The sequence below is a fragment of the Chaetodon auriga genome, chromosome 16 (genome assembly GCF_051107435.1).
Source record: "Chaetodon auriga isolate fChaAug3 chromosome 16, fChaAug3.hap1, whole genome shotgun sequence".
In the NCBI taxonomy this organism is placed as follows: domain Eukaryota; kingdom Metazoa; phylum Chordata; class Actinopteri; order Chaetodontiformes; family Chaetodontidae; genus Chaetodon; species Chaetodon auriga.
The window spans coordinates 1,001,255-1,020,487 of NC_135089.1; the positions used below are offsets into that span (position 1 = coordinate 1,001,255).

The following is a 19,233-nucleotide window of genomic DNA, read 5'->3' on the forward strand; positions in this document are numbered from 1 at the left end:
AGGAAACTGGAGCTCTGACGTGTTGATCCAGAGAGTGACGACATCTGCTGGGCAAACACTGGAGGACAACAGCATGAGCGCGCGCGTGTCCAAGTTTAACGACACATGAAGACAGGAGAGGGGACACGGCTGACCCCGTCACCAGGAAGTAGTCAGAGCCCTCACTGCAGTAAAAATACTAATACACACTGTGACAAGTACAAGTCCTGCAGTGAAAATGTGACTTCAGTAGAAGTATGTAAATGTACTTCATGTATTAGAGTAAAAGTACTACAGTGCCGTAAACTGTCCCGTGTTGTAGTTTTCTCTCTGATCTCAGATTCAGATCATCAGACGACAAAGATGTTTTCATGTTTTTCTTCTCTTCAATAAAAACACACAAACAGCAACATCATCAGTTTTTAATGGTTAAACAAAACCAGCAGAGGACAAAGAGCGAGTGAAAGGACAGGAAATACCAGCATGATGCGCACGCACACACACACACACACACACACACACACACACACACACACACACACACACGCACTCTGACCTCCAACATGCTGCTGACTGATACTGCGGATCAATACACTGTAGCTGCTTCTGATCAGACGTCGTCTGTGTTTTGGTTTGAAAACTGGAGGAATGTGGCGTCAGTCATCGTCACAGGTGAGTCAGCGCTCACCTCAGGTCACCTGTGCTCGGCCGCTGCACGCGGAGAATTTAAAATGCCTCATTGAGAGAAATCAGGTCCTCAGTCAAACCACTTCCTGCTGCCTTCAAAGGTCATTTTCAGTGGATGAGAAGTTAACATGTCGTCATTTTAACGTTCTAATATGGAAAGAAGCAAAGAGAGACGACATCTGCGAGGAGTCTTCAGGCGTCCATGTTGTCGTTGCCTTGCAGCGGCGCTCCCACGACATCACGCCAACTGAAGCATCAAATGTACTCGACGTCGACGCTTTAACCACGAGTTCCACGTGAAGTGAGATGAATTCACTTCAAAAGGCTGCGATCAGTGAACGTCAGGACCAAGTAAAACCAGCAAACCTCTCTGCTCGAGCTGATCGAGTCCAGAATCCTCCATGTGGAGCTGACGTCACGCTTGTGGGTCTGGACGTTTGGATTCACGCTAACCTCGTGTGTGACGTCGCTACGTTACTCTGCCGCTCAGTCACACCTGTCAGGCAAAGCTCAGGGCAAACAGACGCAGGCCTTCAGCATGCGGCGGTGTAACTGCTGCGCTGTCCCAGCTGCAGGTCTGGACCTGGACAGACAGTAAGATCACCTGCAGGATGACAGGTAAAAACACGTCCGTACTTCCCTCCTGCCGTTTGCGCTGTGACTGAGCGGTGGAGTCACGTGCAGCGATGCTAAGCTAACACACGGACAGTGCGTTCCTGCTGTGAGAGAACGGTGTGACCCTGTCAGGTCTACGTGGCCCCCTGCTGGACAACGGTGACATGCTAAACATCTGTTCGTCCGCCGCCTTGACGTCATCCACATAAACAGCTGAATCTTTTTAAGACAAGCTGAATACTCCTCCTCATGTATGAAAACATGTCTCACACTTCATTTCTTTTCTTTGATTTCTGGCTGATTCGGCCGAACACGGAGGCGAGCGAGCGTTCGGTCAGGAGGCATTTTCCTGAGACTCACAGATGGAGAAACAAAGCAGCAGACATGAGACACGCGAGGCTAACGGCCTTTTCACGACACGTTGGGACAGAGCTACCACATGCAAAACACTGAAGATTGATCCATTCAAAAAAACATTTCATCAACACGGCAGAAGAACAGGAAGAGGCAGTTCAGCACGTTTAAAGGAAATGTTTGTGAAGACATCTGAGGGACATCTGTACAAAGACTTTGGTTGAATATCTGCTCCTGTATAGACCTCTAGTGTACAATATACATATTTAGATAACTCTAATTTAAATACTAATTTGGCTAAAATGAATATCAAAAAATAGTATGTATATCACGTGCCGTCGTCCACTGTGCACACACACTGACTGCAGTGAGCCGAACACGCTTCGCTTCGTTCAGACTCAACAACACGTGAACGACGCCGACCTTCCGACGGCGAGCCGAGCCGAGCGGAGCGGCAGGCGCTCACGATCACTGGGTATAAAATAGACTCTCTTTAAATATTACAAAGGGAAAGTTTGAAATGGTCAGACCCGACGAGCTGGAGAGAGACGGAGGTCCAGCTTCTGTTCCACCGGCTGAAACGTGGCGGATGAGGACGATTCGTCCAGAAAACATCACTCAGGTTTCTGTTTGATTAGAAGCTTCTGTCGCCTGTTTCTTCACACGTGGAGTCACTTCACCGTTTGTCTGAGCGTTTTATCTCATTGCTACTGTTTTTGTGGGACGATGGGCGCCCCCTGGTGGAAGCTGGAACCTTCCCCACGCGTTCCTCTGTCTGATGTTCTAGACTGTGTGCGGCGTGTCGGTGTCTGATCAAAGGATCCGGTCATTAACTGAAACACCAGCAGCACCTGAACGCAGCGCTGCTTCTACTCTGAACATTCAGGGAAGAAGAAACCAGATCAGCTGTTCTGACCTCGAGAAGCTCGTTTACATTAAAACACGGATTTACCGGCGGGAACACGTTTCAGAAGCTGGCAGAACAGACGCCGGACAGGAAGTGAGGTCAGCACCTCGTCTCTCTGTAGATCCAAACATATAAAACTTCATGTTACATCATTAGTGAGGGGGAGATTTTCCTCACAGCGGCTGATGAAACGCCGCTGGTCCCACTTCTGTCTCTGTTTGGTTCACGCATGACGAGACGTGACAACACGAGCGATAAAAAGGTTAAAAAAGGGAAACCGTCCACAGTCTGAGAGACGTGGGTGAAGGATGCACAGTGGAGTCTGAGTGCTGGTGTTCAGGCTGAGATCAGGACGACTCTTTGAGGCCTTAAACGTCTCTGCCGAGCCTCCTCTCCCCTCCTTCTCTCTTCCTGTTTCACTTCCTGGGCTTGAGGGTCAACGTTTTTCTTTTGAGGCGTTTACAGTCGTCAGTCCAACATGGCGTCCAGCTGGTCGGCCAGGTCGTCAAACATGTTGCCGATGTCGTCCAGAATGGTCCCCGCAGACTTCACCGTGTTTGCTCCGCTGCAGAGAAAACATGACAAACAACAAACATGGATGAATACTGACAGGCTGAAACTCTGCTGCCCCCTACAGGACGCTGAGTCCACTACAGCTCGCTTAGGACAGCAGACTGATGTTACTGTTCTCACAGCCGTACCAACATGACCTCTGACCTCAGGGTGGCGTCACAGACTCCACGGTGTGCTTCCTCTGGAGAGCATGAATGTGCTCACAGAAGAATCTCATGAGAAGTTTGTGGCTGAGGCGACGTTACAGACAGAACCTGAAGGCTAACGGTCCCACGCCAAGCTAGCAGCTCTGTGAGGCTTCAACATAAATGCTAACATCTGTGTGCTAACATGCCCAATTAATTTTATTTCCCATTTCGAAATTAAATTCAGATTTAAATGTTAATTCCTGACTTATCATCTTTTCTTATTGTTAATTTGGGGACTTCTACTTCAGTGGTTCTTAAGGGCTCAGAGCCCCCAAGTGGTCCAAAGACAAAACTTTGGATTTTTGTTGAATAAAATTCTTCATTTTTTTGTTTTGTGTACTTTCACCTCCACATGCCTCTAGAAATCCTTCAAATTAAGCAACCTGGGAGGGAAAATGAAGACCACATCTGACAGTCTTACCTGTCTGAGTTGTCCTCCAGGTTCAGTTTTCTCTCAACGGCCTTCAGAGCTGCTTCCAGAGAGGTGCTGGTCTGATCTAGTCTCTGCTGAACCACCTCAGTTCCACAGGATGACTCAGGGAGAAGACCGGGACCCACCACACACACCTGAGGCCTCGCTGCCGTCAGAGAGGGACTCTGAGGGGCCTGAGGGGCCGGAGGTGGAGCTGGGGGCCCGTGAGCAGGAGAGGACGGACAGGTGAAGGCCACGCTTTGAACCACGTTGACAGTCAGAGGTGGAGAGGAGAGTCCAGCTGCTGAAGAGACAACAGCAGGTCAAATATCAATTTCAAGTCCTGGTTCAAGTCCCAGGTCAAATCCAGCAAGACCCCCCCTCAAAGTCCCAGAAGATGCTGTTAGTATCTTACCTTGTGCTGCCAGCAGACTGTGGCGGATGGGTTTTGGAGCAACAGCAGGTGGTTTTGGAGAGAGCGGAGGTTTGATGGGCGATCCTGTTGCCGGACTGGCTGGCCTCTCCAGATTGGCCTCACTGATCCTCAAACTGACCTCTTCCTGGCTCTGAGATGGAGGCCTGCTTCTGCCAGACTCTGACCCAGCTGCCCCTTCTCCCTCTCTGCTGGGGGAACCTCCTCCCTGCTCTTTGTCTTTGGGTTTGTGTCTGCGCTTCACCGTGTCCGACTCCTTCAGATTAAACTCCGGCACCTCCAGGTTCTTGGCTGCTGGTTTCTCCGGAGGCTCGAGCACGGCCTCAGCCCTGGGTGGCCCTGGAGCTTTGGGTCTCTGTTTGATGGTTAAGTTCCCCTCCTCGGCGAAGGGGATGCACTCACTGGAGCTGTTCTGAGGGGATGAGGAGCCCTCCAGTCTGCTCCCTTTAGATTCTTCTTCCTCAGAATCAGACTTCACCCCTCGATCTGGCTCGGCGCTGCTGCTGGTCTGGGTGGGAACACACTCACTCTGCACCCTCCTCCTCACCCCAGCAGCCTCCCTGGGTTCCTGCCCTGCAGAGCTGAGAGAGGGGGGTGGAGGCTCCTGCTGGATGTGGTCCGGTTTAGGTCCCGCCGGGTTCTTCCCATCTGTCCTGCCTTCCAAAGAGGCTGCAATGCTCCTCACACTCACTGGACTGTCCGTAATCGCCCCACCAGCAGATGACGTCGTGCTGCTGTCGCTCAGCTCCCCGCTGGTGGTGCTGCTCACTGAGCTCAGTCTCTTTGGAGGAGGAGGAGGGGGACCTTTTTTTCGGGCGCGCACCGCAAAGGACTGACTACGTCCCACGTTGCCATTCTTTTCTGGACTCGACTGTATTCGAGCTAGTTGGCTGCGACCGGGTTTGCGGGTCAAGGTGGCATAGGATGACAGGTTTCCTGAAGGAAATGCTGCCTCCTCGTCATCCTCATCGGGCTCTCCGTCCGACAGAGCGTAGCGGGTCATGCTCTGGGTGCGCTTCTTGGGCGGCATCAGGGTCATGGAGTGGTCCTCAGGCCTGGGAGATGAGCTCAGGTCTGTGGAGCCACAGTGAGAATGCAGGTAGCTGAAACCCTTCAATGCTGGGGAGCCATGAGGCGAGGGACCCTGAGATCCAGACAGTTTGGGCTTGGCTGGGATTGCCGGGTACTTAAATACGGTTGCCGTGCCCAAAGGCACCTGCTTGGGCAGCGGCTGCTGCTGCAGAGGCCTCTGGTCCCAGCCCTCAGGGAGGTTCCTCTCCTTGGCGGGGCTGCCATCCAGGCTCTCCTGGGACCAGCTGTGGGGGGTGATGGAAGCTGTGGGAGGCTCCTGGGAGCGTCCGGAGCCCCTGGACCGGGTGTCAATGCTCTCCTGGCTCTGGGACATTCCCACTGCGTTTTTGATGGCGAAGCCTTCCTCACAGCCACCGTAGTGGCTGGACATGGCCGTCTGCAGCTCAGTGCTCAGCTCGCTGTCCTGGAAGGTCAGCATCTTTGGGGTGTGAGGAGAAGAGCATTCACCTGCTGCGTCAGGCGGCTCAATGGTGACCAGGTGCAGGGCTCCAGGGGCTTTGCGGCGCAGCGTGCCTTGGCCTGATTCAGCCTGAAGGATCGCCCTCTGGATGTCACACAGCTTCTTCACTGCCAGCATCAGCTTCTTCTGGTGGCCTGGAGGAAAAATTCAACCATCACGTCAAAGTAGAAAACACTGGTCCCAGCAGCCGTATTGACTCAACATACGTGTCCTCACCCAGCTTGGTGATGCCGATCTCCTGCAGATCCTCCCATGTGAGGTCTTTGACAATGCTGATGGAGTCGTAGCCATTTTCAGAGAGTTTTTTGTGGTACTGTGGGAGGCCGATGGCACTCAGCCACTCGCCCAGATCAGACTGTGAGAAATAACAGATCACTCAGATCAGTTGGTATCACAGTGTTTGGGAGTCAGTGTATTCGTGAGTAAACAGCTGGACGTCTTACTGGGATGTACTCAGGCAGCCACTCAGGGATGTTCAGGTTGTTGATCTCCAGGGAGATTTTCTTGCGGTGGCCTGGTTTGGTCACTCCGATGGCGGTCAGATCCTGCAGACAGACAAAGACAGAAGACATCGACGGGCCAGTCAGCACATTACTCTCTCTATAAGATGAGTTTCACACGGTGGTTCAGAGTCAGGACACTTTGACTTTACACCAAACTGCAGGTCAGTTCTACAGGTTAGTGTTTAAACCACTAACAGGTGACTGACGTGAACAATCGGTTCAACAAAATCTACAAACTTTTGCTTTGAAACATAAATAGGTATCAGCCATCAGAACCACCAGGTTCAATCTGCCGCAGTCTGTTTTCACCTCGGGAGTCATCCTGCTGATGGTTGGAACATCATAACCAGCACTGATGAAGTTCCCAGTATACTGCTCCAGCTGGAACTCACTCAGCCACTGATAGATGGCCTCTGCATCCTACAACACACACCAAGAACAGACACACTGTCCATTCAGCAGGATTCTAATTGAATAAATAACGTTAAAAAGAATTGATGAACACAATGAGACGTCTGGAGACAGGTGGTCTCCAGTCTGCGTGCTGGTCTCTACCTTCCCCTCCAGCAGCTGCTGAGGACGAACAAACTGGTGGGAGAAACTCTGCTCTGCAGGCCTCTGCACCGTCACCGTCTGCCTCCGAGGAGTCCCACCTGCAGTGACATCACAGCACACCTGAGCACACCTCACCCTCTGACTGTAAACTCTCCGAGGAGTTTGAGTTTGTATTAAAACACTTCAAAGTGCACAACAGATAAGCTACAGACTCTTGTACATATACATGATTTTCTGTTCTGTACCCTGAACTCTTTTTATCTTAGGCCTTCTCTTTTTTTGGCTGTAACGACTTAAATTGCCCTGTTTGGGATCAATAAAGTCTTATCTTATCTTATCTGGTTTAAAATGTGCCATAATGAACAGGATTGTAAACACACTCTGAACAGCAGAATGAAGATCTCAAAAGTGACGCTGAGCCTCTTGTCATCTTCTCAATGGGTCAAATAAAAAGGGAAAAAGTTCAATTTCTGTAATGGTTTGAATTAATTTCAAGAGATCACAGAAAGGGAGAAAATAAAAAATCTAAACATGCTCACAAACAAATGAAGTACAGACAGCAAAAGGTCCTTAAAGAGAAAATCACCTGCAGGATGATCGGGCTGTGTGCTGAGGTCTGAGCGTCCAGAGTCAACAGGGGGCGCCGGCTGCACACAGAAATACAGCCAGTGAGCAGTTTTCAACTGAAGAGCAGAGGAACGAGCAGCCTGACGAGGTTTAGAACAACATTCAAACTGCTTCTTCATCATGTGACCTTTGTTCATAATAAGACGTGTAGAAAACGACCAGAAATCAGAGACAAACTGCAACTTCAGAGATGAAATCCTGGAAATGATTTAGGAATATTTCTGTGTGAATCAGCTGATTTTAAGGAGCCTGACTCTGAATCACTGACCACATCTTTGATTTTTCAGGGATTCGGGGAGTTAAATCGCGACCACGTGAAGCCGACGGACCAGCAGGTGTCTCAGGTGACTGTACCTTGCTGGCGCTGTCACTGTGACCAGTGTTGTGTTGGAGCCCGTTGGGGGCGTTGTTGCTCTCGGTGCTCTGTCCGCTGCCGGCGCTGCGGGTGCTGCCGACGCTGCCGGTGCTCCCGACGCTGTTCCTGTCTCCAGCTGCAGCCAAAAAACAAGCGAAACAAAAGTGAGTCGACGGCGTTCAGGAGGGACGAGCTGGAGCATCCGACACAGCACGGGATCGGCGCCAGGCCACAGGAAGCAGCAGATGCTCTGAGAGAACGGCGCCAAAGGGCCGAGGGCCCGGGAGCGACAACTGGGGTGGTGACGGGGTGACGGGCGGGATGCAGGATTCTGGTCTAAAAGCTGTGCTGGTGCAGAGCAGGAGAGCACAGCTGCAGGCAGGAGTCCATTAATGACAGTGATGCAGCATCAGGCTTTCAGGACACGACTCGCTGTCGCAGTCTGACACGAGTCTGATCAACACAACTCTGAGGTTTGGTATGAACTGAAGACTTTTAGAGTTTAACATCTCAACTGTCGCTTAACAACTTCAGACCTACGACATGACGTCCTGGCTTAAGGATGTGAATGATAGAATCAAAACTCCCCTTTGAAACCCAAAAAAATAGAGTTCATGGCCAAACGCAGCAGAACTACTGAGCTAAACCCCTTTAACTTGGTATGTAATACATAAAAAGACGTTCCTAACCCTTCATGGGCCTTTCATCCAGCTACATCAGAGGACTCTTTGAGTCAGATCAGTAAAACTGAGCCTCCACTAAACTTTTTACAGCGTGACAGTTAAAATAATGAGAGCAGGCGTGAACCAGCGTCGCCCTCCTGTGGCACCTGTGAGGACAACAACAGGGATTACTGACAGCCAGACGCTCTGACGGCAGCCTGAAGCAGACGATACAGAGAATCAAACAAAGCGTTCGGACCCGACACACCGAGACGACCGTCTACCTCCCTCACCTGTACGCTTGGCCTCAGTGACGAGCGCTTCATTAATTTACACCTGTCTCACATCACTTTTCCAACCTGGACGGTCTCTAAGAAGCCAGTTTGTGCTTTGACAGTGAGACTGAAGACGACGGAAGACGAAGGGAGACGACAAGATACGATGCAACGAAACATGAAGCGGCAGCATCACCGCTTCAGTGACGTGAGACGATCTGAAGTGAGGTGAAGTGTCGAAACAACGCAAGATCACATGAAACGTGAAGTGGCAACGTAGAGCCAGGTGAGGCGAGATGTGAAATAATGTGAAGCGGCATGAGGTAATGTGAGGCAATATGAGGTAACGTGAAGCAACGCGAGGTCACGTGAAGCGACGCGAGGTAACGTGAAGCGACGCGAGGTAACGTGAAGTGACGCGAGGTAACATGAAGCGATGTGAGGTAACGTGAGGTAACGTGAAGCGATGTGAGGTAACGTGAGGTAACATGAAGCGATGTGAGGTAACGTGAGGTAACGTGAAGCGATGTGAGGTAACGTGAAGTGACACGAGGTAACGTGAAGCGACGTGAGGTAACGTGAAGTGACACGAGGTAACGTGAAGCGATGTGAGGCAACGTGAAGTGACACGAGGTAACGTGAAGCGATGTGAGGTAACGTGAAGCGATGTGAGGTAACGTGAAGCGATGTGAGGTAACATGAAGCGATGTGAGGTAACGTGAAGCGATGTGAGGTAACGTGAAGTGACACGAGGTAACATGAAGCGATGTGAGGTAACGTGAAGCGACGCGAGGTAACGTGAAGCGATGTGAGGTAACGTGAGGTAACGTGAAGCGATGTGAGGTAACATGAAGCGACGTGAGGTAACGTGAAGCGACGTGCGGCGAAGGCGAAACAGCCATCAGCTTTCATGGACAGGAGCTCCGGCGAGTGGTCTCGGTGTGTCAGGTCCGGATGCAGAGCGTTGAGCGGGGCAGCGAGGCAGCTTCAGAACAGCCGGGGAGGAGAAGCTGTCGTTCGGGGGCTCTTACCATGACACGAGTCCCTGAGAACCCAGATGTCCTCGAAGGGAAACTCAGACTGAGACAGGCGGCTTGGAGACAAACCTATCAGACACAAAGACTCTGATGGACTGCGTTCTGTAGGGGGACTGACTGAGGGGGGGTGAGGTGGAGGACAAAGATTACAACCCCGAATCCAAAAAAGTCAAGACACTGTGAAAACCAAAATATAACAGGAAGTGATCAGCTGATCTGATCCTCTGACACAAACTGACTTGAGATCAGCTCAAAGTCAATGTATTTAATGTTCTTCCTCATCAGCTTCATTGATTTCTGTAAATATCTCTTATTGTGAATCTGATGCAGCAACACGTTTCACAGACTGAAAGATGTGGAACGCTCCAAAAACACCTGTTTGAACATTCCACAGGTAAACAGGCTGATTAACAGGTGAGAGGATCATGACTGGGTATGAAAGGGGCGTCCTGGAAAGACTCAGTCGATCACAGAGGATGGAGGTTCACCACTTTGTGAACACATGAAGGATGAAGGAGATGAACACATGAAGCGGCTGTCAGTTTTTTTCAGATGTTTTCTGACGTTTTTGGAATCGAGGTTGTAGATAGAAACAGATCTGACTGGATCTCTGTCTGAGGAGGAATCTGCTGGACCTGATCTGTGATGCTGGACTCTTAGTGTGGAAAGATCTTTGTTCTTCATGCAGATTAGTGATTGTTTACTTCCTGTTGGGATCAGGTTCAGGGTTAGAAACAGCTCTGCAGACAAGACATCAGTACCACACCAATACTCCTGATCACCAAGGCTTGGTGTCATCTGAAGATTGATTAAAGCTAAAATCACATGACGACACACTTTGTCAAAGTCTCCAAAGGTTCTGCATGAAGAACACATCCATGTGACAGAAGAGCAGGCGACAGACGAGGACAAATCTGTGGTTCCCAAAAGTGTTTAACCAGGACGCCCCTGGCATCACAAGTCACTGCTGCAGCTTCACACACACACACACACACACACACACACACACACACACACACACACACACACACCACACACACTGAGAGAGTGTCCTGAGTGTGTGTGTCCTCAGTGTCTGTCCTCAGTGTGTGTGTCCTCAGTGTGTGTGTCCTGAGTGTGTGTGTCCTCAGTGTGTGTGTCCTCAGTGTCTGTCCTCAGTGTGTGTGTCCTGAGTGTGTGTGTCCTCAGTGTGTGTGTCCTCAGTGTCTGTCCTCAGTGTGTGTGTCCTGAGTGTGTGTGTCCTCAGTGTGTGTGTCCTCAGTGTCTGTCCTCAGTGTGTGTGTCCTGAGTGTGTGTGTCCTCAGTGTGTGTGTCCTCAGTGTCTGTCCTCAGTGTGTGTGTCCTGAGTGTGTGTGTCCTCAGTGTCTGTCCTCAGTGTGTGTGTCCTGAGTGTGTGTGTCCTCAGTGTGTGTGTCCTCAGTGTCTGTCCTCAGTGTGTGTGTCCTCAGTGTGTATACCTGTGCTGGCGGCGAGGCCGTTGGCTAGCGGCAGCACCACGTGGGTGGGGGGGGCGTACAGAGTGTAGGAGTCGTCGGTCTGAGGGGCGGAGCTGAGGCTGGAGGACAGGGGGGCTCTGGACAGGAGCTGCTGGCGCTGGGTGGGCAGAGAGGCGTGCCGGGACAGGGTGCCCCCTATAGGGCGAGACAGGGAGGAGGAGGAGGAGGAGGAGGAGTGGGGGAGGAGGAGGGGGAGGTTATCAAGCTGATGGTTAGAGGTGGAGGTCAGTCATTATGTGGTATGGATGCAGCAGGGAGGACAGAGGGGGTGGAGCATGGGATGGTCTGGAAGCAGGCGGATTAGTTTCTGACTGAAAATGGAGGATTTCCGATCTCCGTCCTGTTTGAGGTGATGAAGGTCTGGACTGAGGACGAAGATGGAACTATCAAACGGACGCAGAGACGAGACGAGACCAGCTAACCGACTTCATCAGCGTCTGCTGACATTCTGACCAAAACCAGGACCTGCGGCCTGATACGTCCATGCCTGACCGACCCTTCAAGGACCAGGTCTCCTCTAACTTGCTGTGTTTCCTACATGACCTTTGACCTGCGGGTGCTTTCATGGCGTCTCTTCAGAGACGTCCTCTCTGCGTGACTGACCGTTTCTTCTGCTGATGACCTCCACGATGGACGGCGGGAAGAAGCCGACTCGGTCCGTCCCTCTCTGGGTGTCGTGGATGTGTCCCTTCCAGCGTCCGTCCACGTGCTGCTCCAACACCTGCAGAGGACGAGACGGGTCACTACGGGCCCCCGACACCTGGCGTCAACCCCCCACCCAAAATGAGTACGTACGCGTACGTAAGTACGCTCTCTTGTCTCTCCTCACGAGGTGGAGGTACCTTCAGGAGTCCAACACGTTCACACCGAGTCTGATCGAACCAAAGCAGGCCCGAACCTGGACCTGAACCTGAACCTGAACCTGAACCTGAACCTGGACCTGGACCTGGACCTGAACCTGGACCTGAGTCTGAGTCTGAGCCTGAACCTGAACCTGAACCTGAACCTGGACCTGAACCTGGACCTCGACCTGAACCTGGACCTGGACCTGAGCCTGAGCCTGAACCTGGACCTGAACCTGAACCTGAACCTGAACCTGAACCTGGACCTGAACCTGTCTGATCTGTGGTCACTGACTACTGCTCAATGAAGCCTGTAGAGTCTGAGGAGCTCCAGCGAACGACGCTCAGACCTCACACAGAGGCCTCCTGTGGAGTGATGTCACAGCGTGGCGTCTCACCATGATGACGTCTCCGGCTCGGATGTTGAGGGCCGTGGGATCGTGGAGGTTCCAGTAATCCTTCAGAGCTCTGACCTGCAAAACACCCGTCGCATCTGTGGAGGAGACAGCCAGTTAGATTTCTACAGTTAAACGTCTTCATTTCAGAGAAAATCTGTTTGTTTTTAACAGAAACGGCTTCAACTCGTCAGAGGAAACACGTCTGACGAGCTCAGAGAGAGAGAACGCAGCTTCCTGCTCGTCACTAACGACTTCCTCCTGAAACGACTCCTCTGATTCAGACTAACTGCTCGTGGTGAGTAACGGCACGCTGTACAAACACGTCTGAGGAGGAGCGTGAATCTGAGCCGCAGCCAAGAACACGTCCGAACCCCCGAGGTTTCACCTTTGAGTCAGACACAAAGGAAGAAGACGCACAGACGACTGAAACGAAGGATTTCTACGACCGGCTTCCAGGAGCTCTGCAGTGAAGAACGAGGAGCTGCAGGAGTCTGAGAGGGTCAAACCAGAGAGAGCAACACAGGACAGATTAGCCTTAATAAGACAAATGCTAACACTAATTCAACTAAACTGAAGCTGAAAACACAGGAAGCCAGAGCCGGTTACCAAAATAAGACGCCTGTTTTTGGACTAAAGACGTCTGAAGGCGGCAGACGGATCCTCAGCGACGACTCGCTCGGATCCGCAGAGACGCAACGGCCGCACGAGGCGGCGAACGCGACACGTGGGTAATTCATGTGTGTACGAGTCGTTCATGTCCCTCTGCAGCAGAAGACAAGACGTCCATGTTTACATCAGCTCCTCAACAAGCCGCTCATTATTCCCTCAGTCTGCTCCCACAGGAGCTTCAAAAGACGGCGGGATTACAGAGCGGAGAGAGCGCGCACACACACACACACTGCACACTGCACACACACACACACAGTATGCACACACACACACACACAGTATGCACACACACACACACACACACACAGTATGCACACACACACACACACACACACACACACACACAGTATGCACACACACACACACAGTATGCACACACACACACACACACACACACTGCACACTGTACACACACACACACACACACACACACTGCACACTGCACACACACACACACACACACACAGTATGCACACACACACAGTATGCACACACACACACACACACACACAGTATGCACACACACACACACAGTATGCACACACATACACACACACACACACACTGCACACTGCACACACACACACACACACACAGTATGCACACACACACAGTATGCACACACACACACACACACAGTATGCACACACACACACACAGTATGCACACACATACACACACACACACACACACACACACACACACACACACTGCACACTGTACACACACACACACACACACTGCACACACACACACACACACACACACACTGCACACACACACACACTGTACACACACACACACACTGCACACTCACACACACACACTGTACACACACACACACACACACACTGTACACACACACTGTACACACACACTCACACACACACTGCACACACACACACACACACACACTGCACACTTTACACACACACACACTGCGCACACACACACACACACACACACACACACACACTGTACACACACACAGTACGCGCACACACACACACACACACACACACACACACACTGTACACACACACACAGTATGCACACACACACACACACACAGTATGCGCACACACACACACACACACACAGTATGCGCACACACACACAGTATGCGCACACACACACACACACACAGTATGCACACACACACACACAGTATGCGTATGCGCACACACACACACACACACACACAGTATGCACACACACACACACACACACACACACACACACACACAGCTCTGTTAAATTTGAGTGTGAGCAGCCTCGTCTTTTTTCAGCCTCGTCTTTGAAGTTGGCGAGCTCGCTGTTTAACGTTACGTAAGCTGAAACGTCGACACAGCCGCTGTCTGAGTAACGTCAGGTGAAGCTTCGTCCTCAGAGGAGGAACACAGGAAGTGAAGACAGAGGAGTAGAAGAAGAAAAGCGTTTGACCTCGCAGCAGCTGCTTGATGTCCCTGCTGGCGTGCGACGTGGTGAACTGGTTGACGATGTCCAGCGCCGTCTGGTTGTAGGTGTTACGGATGTTCACGTCCACTCCGGCCTGCAGGGACAACATAGAGGACACAGAGACGAGCTCTGCTCTTTAACCCGTCTCGCCTCCTTTAGCCTGAACTAAACGCTAACATGCTCACGATGCTAACACGCTGACGTCAAGCATGTTCATTATCTTAGCCGTTAGCATGCTAACATTAGCGCGTCCAGCTGAGGCTGATGGGAATGTGATTAGTTCTGCAGGTATTTGATAATAAATCAAAGCATTGGACATGTTAACCTGGCCGACAGGTAACAGGTGACATCACTGGTGCCGACCCTGCAGGTAACAGTGTCTCCACCTTCTGAACTTACATCCAGCAGCAGCCGCACCACCTCCGTCTTCCCGTACAGGGACGCTTCATGCAGAGCCGTTCCAGACTTGGTGGTCTTGTTGATGTCGATGCCGGCCTTCAGCAGCAGCCTGGAGCAGGACAGAGACACACACCACCCACCTGTGAGTCCTGCACCTGAGGACCCCCCCTCAAAGGGGGTTTGGTTCAAAAGAGTCACAAGTTTCACGTCTCGTGAGTCCAAAGGCAGTTTTGTGTCAAATAAGGTGAAAATCTAATGAATGAGTTTAGGTGTTGGTGGTTTAGACCATGAACTGGTCTGACCAGGTCCTGAGCTGCTCTTTAAAGGAGTCCACAGATCTGCACTCCACAGGGGGACAGGTCAGGAACCAGAACCTCAAAGTCTGCTTTAGTTTGAAGTCTGGATCTCAGAGACCTGCTGGTGAGACAGAGCTGCTGCAGACCTCTATGAGGGATCACAGGGCCTGGATTCTGAGTCTGATGGGGGACCAGTGAAGACAAGTCAGATCGCATGAGGAGGAGCTGGTCTACAGGGTCCAGATGTGTTCTGCTGTGGTTTTATCTGCACTGTCTGTCCTCTTTGCACTGAACTGGATTCTAATGAAGTGACTTTAAATCAGACTTTTTCTGGTTTGGTGTTTTTTGTTTGTGTGTTTGAAACGTAAACGTGAAAAACTCTTCAGTGAAAAGTGAAGCTCGTTCATCTCTGACCAGGTGAGGCTGCACACACCGAGTCCTTCAGGGAGGCAGCTTCATGTAAAAGCCTAAAACGCTGACTGGAAGCTTCCAGTGAACACACACACACACACACACACACACATCAGGGATAACAGCGCTGAATCTGGGTCACAGGGATGTTGTAGTGTATTTCAGAGCTCTGCAGGGAATGTGAGGCATGAAGAAAAGACAACCTCTCACACACACACACACACACACACACACACACACACACACACACAGTTCATGGTCCCGTTCAAACGTGCCGCTCGGTGGTTAACGACCACAAACCACAGCGGCCTCGCCCTCTGCCTTCGGCATCCACGCAGCAGACAGACTCACCTCTGACAGGAAACAACAACGCCTCAACAAAATGACAGAAATCTGCAAAATACACTGATCCTGGATCAACGTTCACTCCCGTTCGTTACAGGACGGCAGAGTTTGTCAGCGAGCTCCACGTGAGACGCGACGTGGACCAGAAAACTGAACTCTGAGCCTCCTGGCTCAGTCTGAACTCCGGGGACAGGAAGCAGACCTGGACCCAGACCAGCTGAGAGGTCTGGACGCTTCGTAACGGAGCAGCAGACCAGAAATAAACCATCAATCAGTTCTTTGACACACAGGGAGAGTGCAGGGATCTGAGCTGGCCTCTGAGCCTCAACGCGCTTCAAGCTAAAGCAGAGCGCTAAGCCGTTAGCGGCTTTCTCACCGTATGACGTCTTTGTGTCCGTTGCGGGCGGCGAGGTGTAGCGGCGTGGTGAAGGCCGAGTCCGTGGGCTCCTTCCTCTCTCCTTCCAGCAGCGCCACCACCATGTTGCTGCTGAGCAGCAGCTGGGCCACCTGAGGGGGGAGGAGAGACAGCGTGATGACACAGAGGACCGCCAAATATCTGCCGACACAACGGGGACTAAGGAACGGCGTCAGAGACCCTGCAGGTGAGCATGAGGTCATGCTCAGAGGCCCAGAACACCAGAAATGATCCCAGATGTTTGGCAGCAGACGCAGAGTCACAGCTGGAGGCTGACGTGTAAAAATGTCTCTGCGGCGGTTTTGTGTGAAACAGGAAACGCACCACGTCATCAGCCAGCGAACAAATAAGGTTTGACTCGTGATGTTTTAAGACCGGTTCTTACAGGAGACCTGAGACACGTCCACATGTGACTGTTCGTCTCTGCGGCGTGGGGAGAGCCAACGCCACCTGCTGGACGGAGCTCGGACACAGGTGAGAGGACCCACCTGTGTCTGAACGTCGAGTCCCGCCTCCGGGCGCAGCATCAGTGCTTAAAGGATGATGAAGACTTGAGTCGTGTGTAAAACTGGAAACATGTGTAGTGCTGTCCAATCAAAAGGCAGCAAACAGGAAGTTGCATCACATGTTGTCTGTCGTTCAGAGTGAGCAGCAGATACCTGACTACGCTAAGCTAACAGCGAACGTGGTCGTTTAGCTAATGAAGGATCATTGTCAGTTTGTTTGTGAAATGTGATTCAAAGTCAGCAGCTCACTGATCAGGAGTCAGATGACAAAAGAAGCTCTTTTCATCCAGATCAGGCTTCTCTCCTCGTGCTCTGACTCCAGATCTGTTCACTCTTTAACACACTGGTGATGAACGCCGATCACATGCTTTGATTTCACGTCACAGCAGAGCGGCGTCACGTCTTAACGTTCTGGACAATAAAGGTTTGTGTGTTTGAATGAAGAGTGTGAAACAGGACGAGGTGGAACAGGAAGGAACGGAAAGACAACAGCTGCTGCTGAAGACACACCCTGACAACACTGAGACAGCTGAGGACACACACAGAGACAGACACACACACACACACACATTACTGTGCAGTAATTGTACACATGTGCATCAGACTGACGACATACGAGTGAGAAAAGAAAGCTTGCGTCTGATTGGCTCACAGAGAGGGACAGAGGAAAAGTCCACAAAGACAACAGTCGTGTTTACTGAGGCCGTGGAGACGTCGCCGTGGCAACACAATCAATGCGCGTGTTTGTGCAGCTGTGGCCGCGCGTTGACCTCCACCGACCCCGGCGCCACCCACGTGACCACGTGACATGATGGAGGACGGGGGACGGACAAGCTCACCTGGACTCTCCCAAACTCACAGGCCAGGTCCAGGGGCGTCTTCTTGGACTTGTTGACCAGACAGGGGTTGGACTGATGCTGCAGCAGCATCTCAGACTGAAAGACAAGAAGACAGACAGCAGCTTCAGTGAACGGAGGAAAAGACAAGAAGACAGACAGCAGCTTCAGTGGACGAGTGAAAAGACAAGAAGACAGACAGCAGCTTCAGTGGACGGAGGAAAAGACAAGAAGACAGACAGCAGCTTCAGTGGACGAGTGAAAAGACAGGAAGACAGACAGCAGCTTCAGTGGACGAGTGAAAAGACAGGAAGACAGACAGCAGCTTCAGTGGACGGAGGAAAAGACAAGAAGACAGACAGCAGCTTCAGTGGACGGAGGAAAAGACAAGAAGACAGACAGCAGCTTCAGTGGACGGAGGAAAAGACAAGAAGAGACACAGAAATTCAAAACAAAATTCTGGAAAAAAACACTTAAAACCTTAAGTAAGAGTGAAGAAGTACCCTAAGTAAAAAGTACTTGAAGTACAAAAGTAGAAGTACTTCTCTGGTGGTTTATGACAAATAAAGAGACAAAAATCTGTGACCACAATAAAAAAGTTAAACTTGATTTGAAATAAATAATGAAGTCATTAATTTGTACTGAAATCTGGTTGGAATACTTTTACTACTTTTCACTTTGCAGTAGTTTTTCCTTTAGTAGGAAATAAGACTTGTAGTACTAGTACCTCTAAACCGTGTGTACATAAAGGAGAGACTCTGCTGGCTGACGATGGTCTGAGCTAACGGGGGGGGGGGGGGGTGCACAGCAGGAGTCCGATCTGGCATCAGGATTAAACCCCCCCCTCCAGGCCGACCACCCCAAATCTGCAGCTCCACCCATCCTCCACCCCGTTACCGCCGTCTGATCCCACAAATCCAACCACAAGAGGAAGTACTCTGACCAGCTACTGCAGTACTGATACCAGCGTGAAGAAAACACTATGGTACAATACAAGTGTTTGTACTACTGTGTTGGGGATCAGTCTGATCAGCCATTGGTCGGTCTGACGCGCTGACTCACCACCTCGTAGTGTCCGTACTGCGCTGCCAGGTGCAGAGGAATGTGTCCGTCCAGAGAGACTCCGTTCACTGAAGCTCCGGAGCGAAGCAGCATCAGGACCGACTCAGCTTTTCCCTGCCAGGCCGCGTAATGCAGCGGACGCATGCCTGCACGCACACACACGCACACACACACACACACACACACACAGACACGCAGACACACAGAGACACAGAGACACAGAGACACACACACACACACACACACAGACACACAGAGACACAGAGACACACACACACACACACACACACACACAGACACACAGACACACAGAGACACAGAGACACACACACACACACACAGAGACACAGAGACACACACACACACACACACACACACACACACAG

General features: G+C 51.3%; 1 protein-coding gene across 4 annotated transcripts in view; it reads right to left on the minus strand.

Moving 5' to 3' along the window:
- Positions 1 to 389: 389 nt before the first annotated feature.
- Positions 390 to 19,233, minus strand: part of caskin2 (CASK interacting protein 2) — a 40,329-nt gene continuing 21,485 nt past the window's right edge. The window contains exons 5-22 of one of the 4 annotated variants that reach the window (XM_076751780.1): positions 18,848 to 18,993; positions 17,789 to 17,884; positions 16,405 to 16,535; positions 14,977 to 15,085; positions 14,563 to 14,671; positions 12,451 to 12,545; positions 11,814 to 11,931; positions 11,172 to 11,345; positions 9,709 to 9,783; positions 7,740 to 7,876; positions 7,345 to 7,405; positions 6,759 to 6,856; positions 6,513 to 6,623; positions 6,144 to 6,245; positions 5,917 to 6,055; positions 4,131 to 5,834; positions 3,725 to 4,016; positions 390 to 3,107 (exon numbers count right to left, since the gene is read on the minus strand). In XM_076751780.1, coding sequence (XP_076607895.1) covers positions 3,011 to 3,107; positions 3,725 to 4,016; positions 4,131 to 5,834; positions 5,917 to 6,055; positions 6,144 to 6,245; positions 6,513 to 6,623; positions 6,759 to 6,856; positions 7,345 to 7,405; positions 7,740 to 7,876; positions 9,709 to 9,783; positions 11,172 to 11,345; positions 11,814 to 11,931; positions 12,451 to 12,545; positions 14,563 to 14,671; positions 14,977 to 15,085; positions 16,405 to 16,535; positions 17,789 to 17,884; positions 18,848 to 18,993 — 3,794 coding nt within the window. In that variant the 3' untranslated portion in view covers positions 390 to 3,010. Of the gene's footprint in view, positions 3,108 to 3,724; positions 4,020 to 4,130; positions 5,835 to 5,916; positions 6,056 to 6,143; positions 6,246 to 6,512; positions 6,624 to 6,758; positions 6,857 to 7,344; positions 7,406 to 7,739; positions 7,877 to 9,708; positions 9,784 to 11,171; positions 11,346 to 11,813; positions 11,932 to 12,450; positions 12,546 to 14,562; positions 14,672 to 14,976; positions 15,086 to 16,404; positions 16,536 to 17,788; positions 17,885 to 18,847; positions 18,994 to 19,233 lie in introns of all 4 variants that reach the window. The other 3 variants (XM_076751778.1, XM_076751781.1, XM_076751782.1) reach the window with 3 other exon arrangements.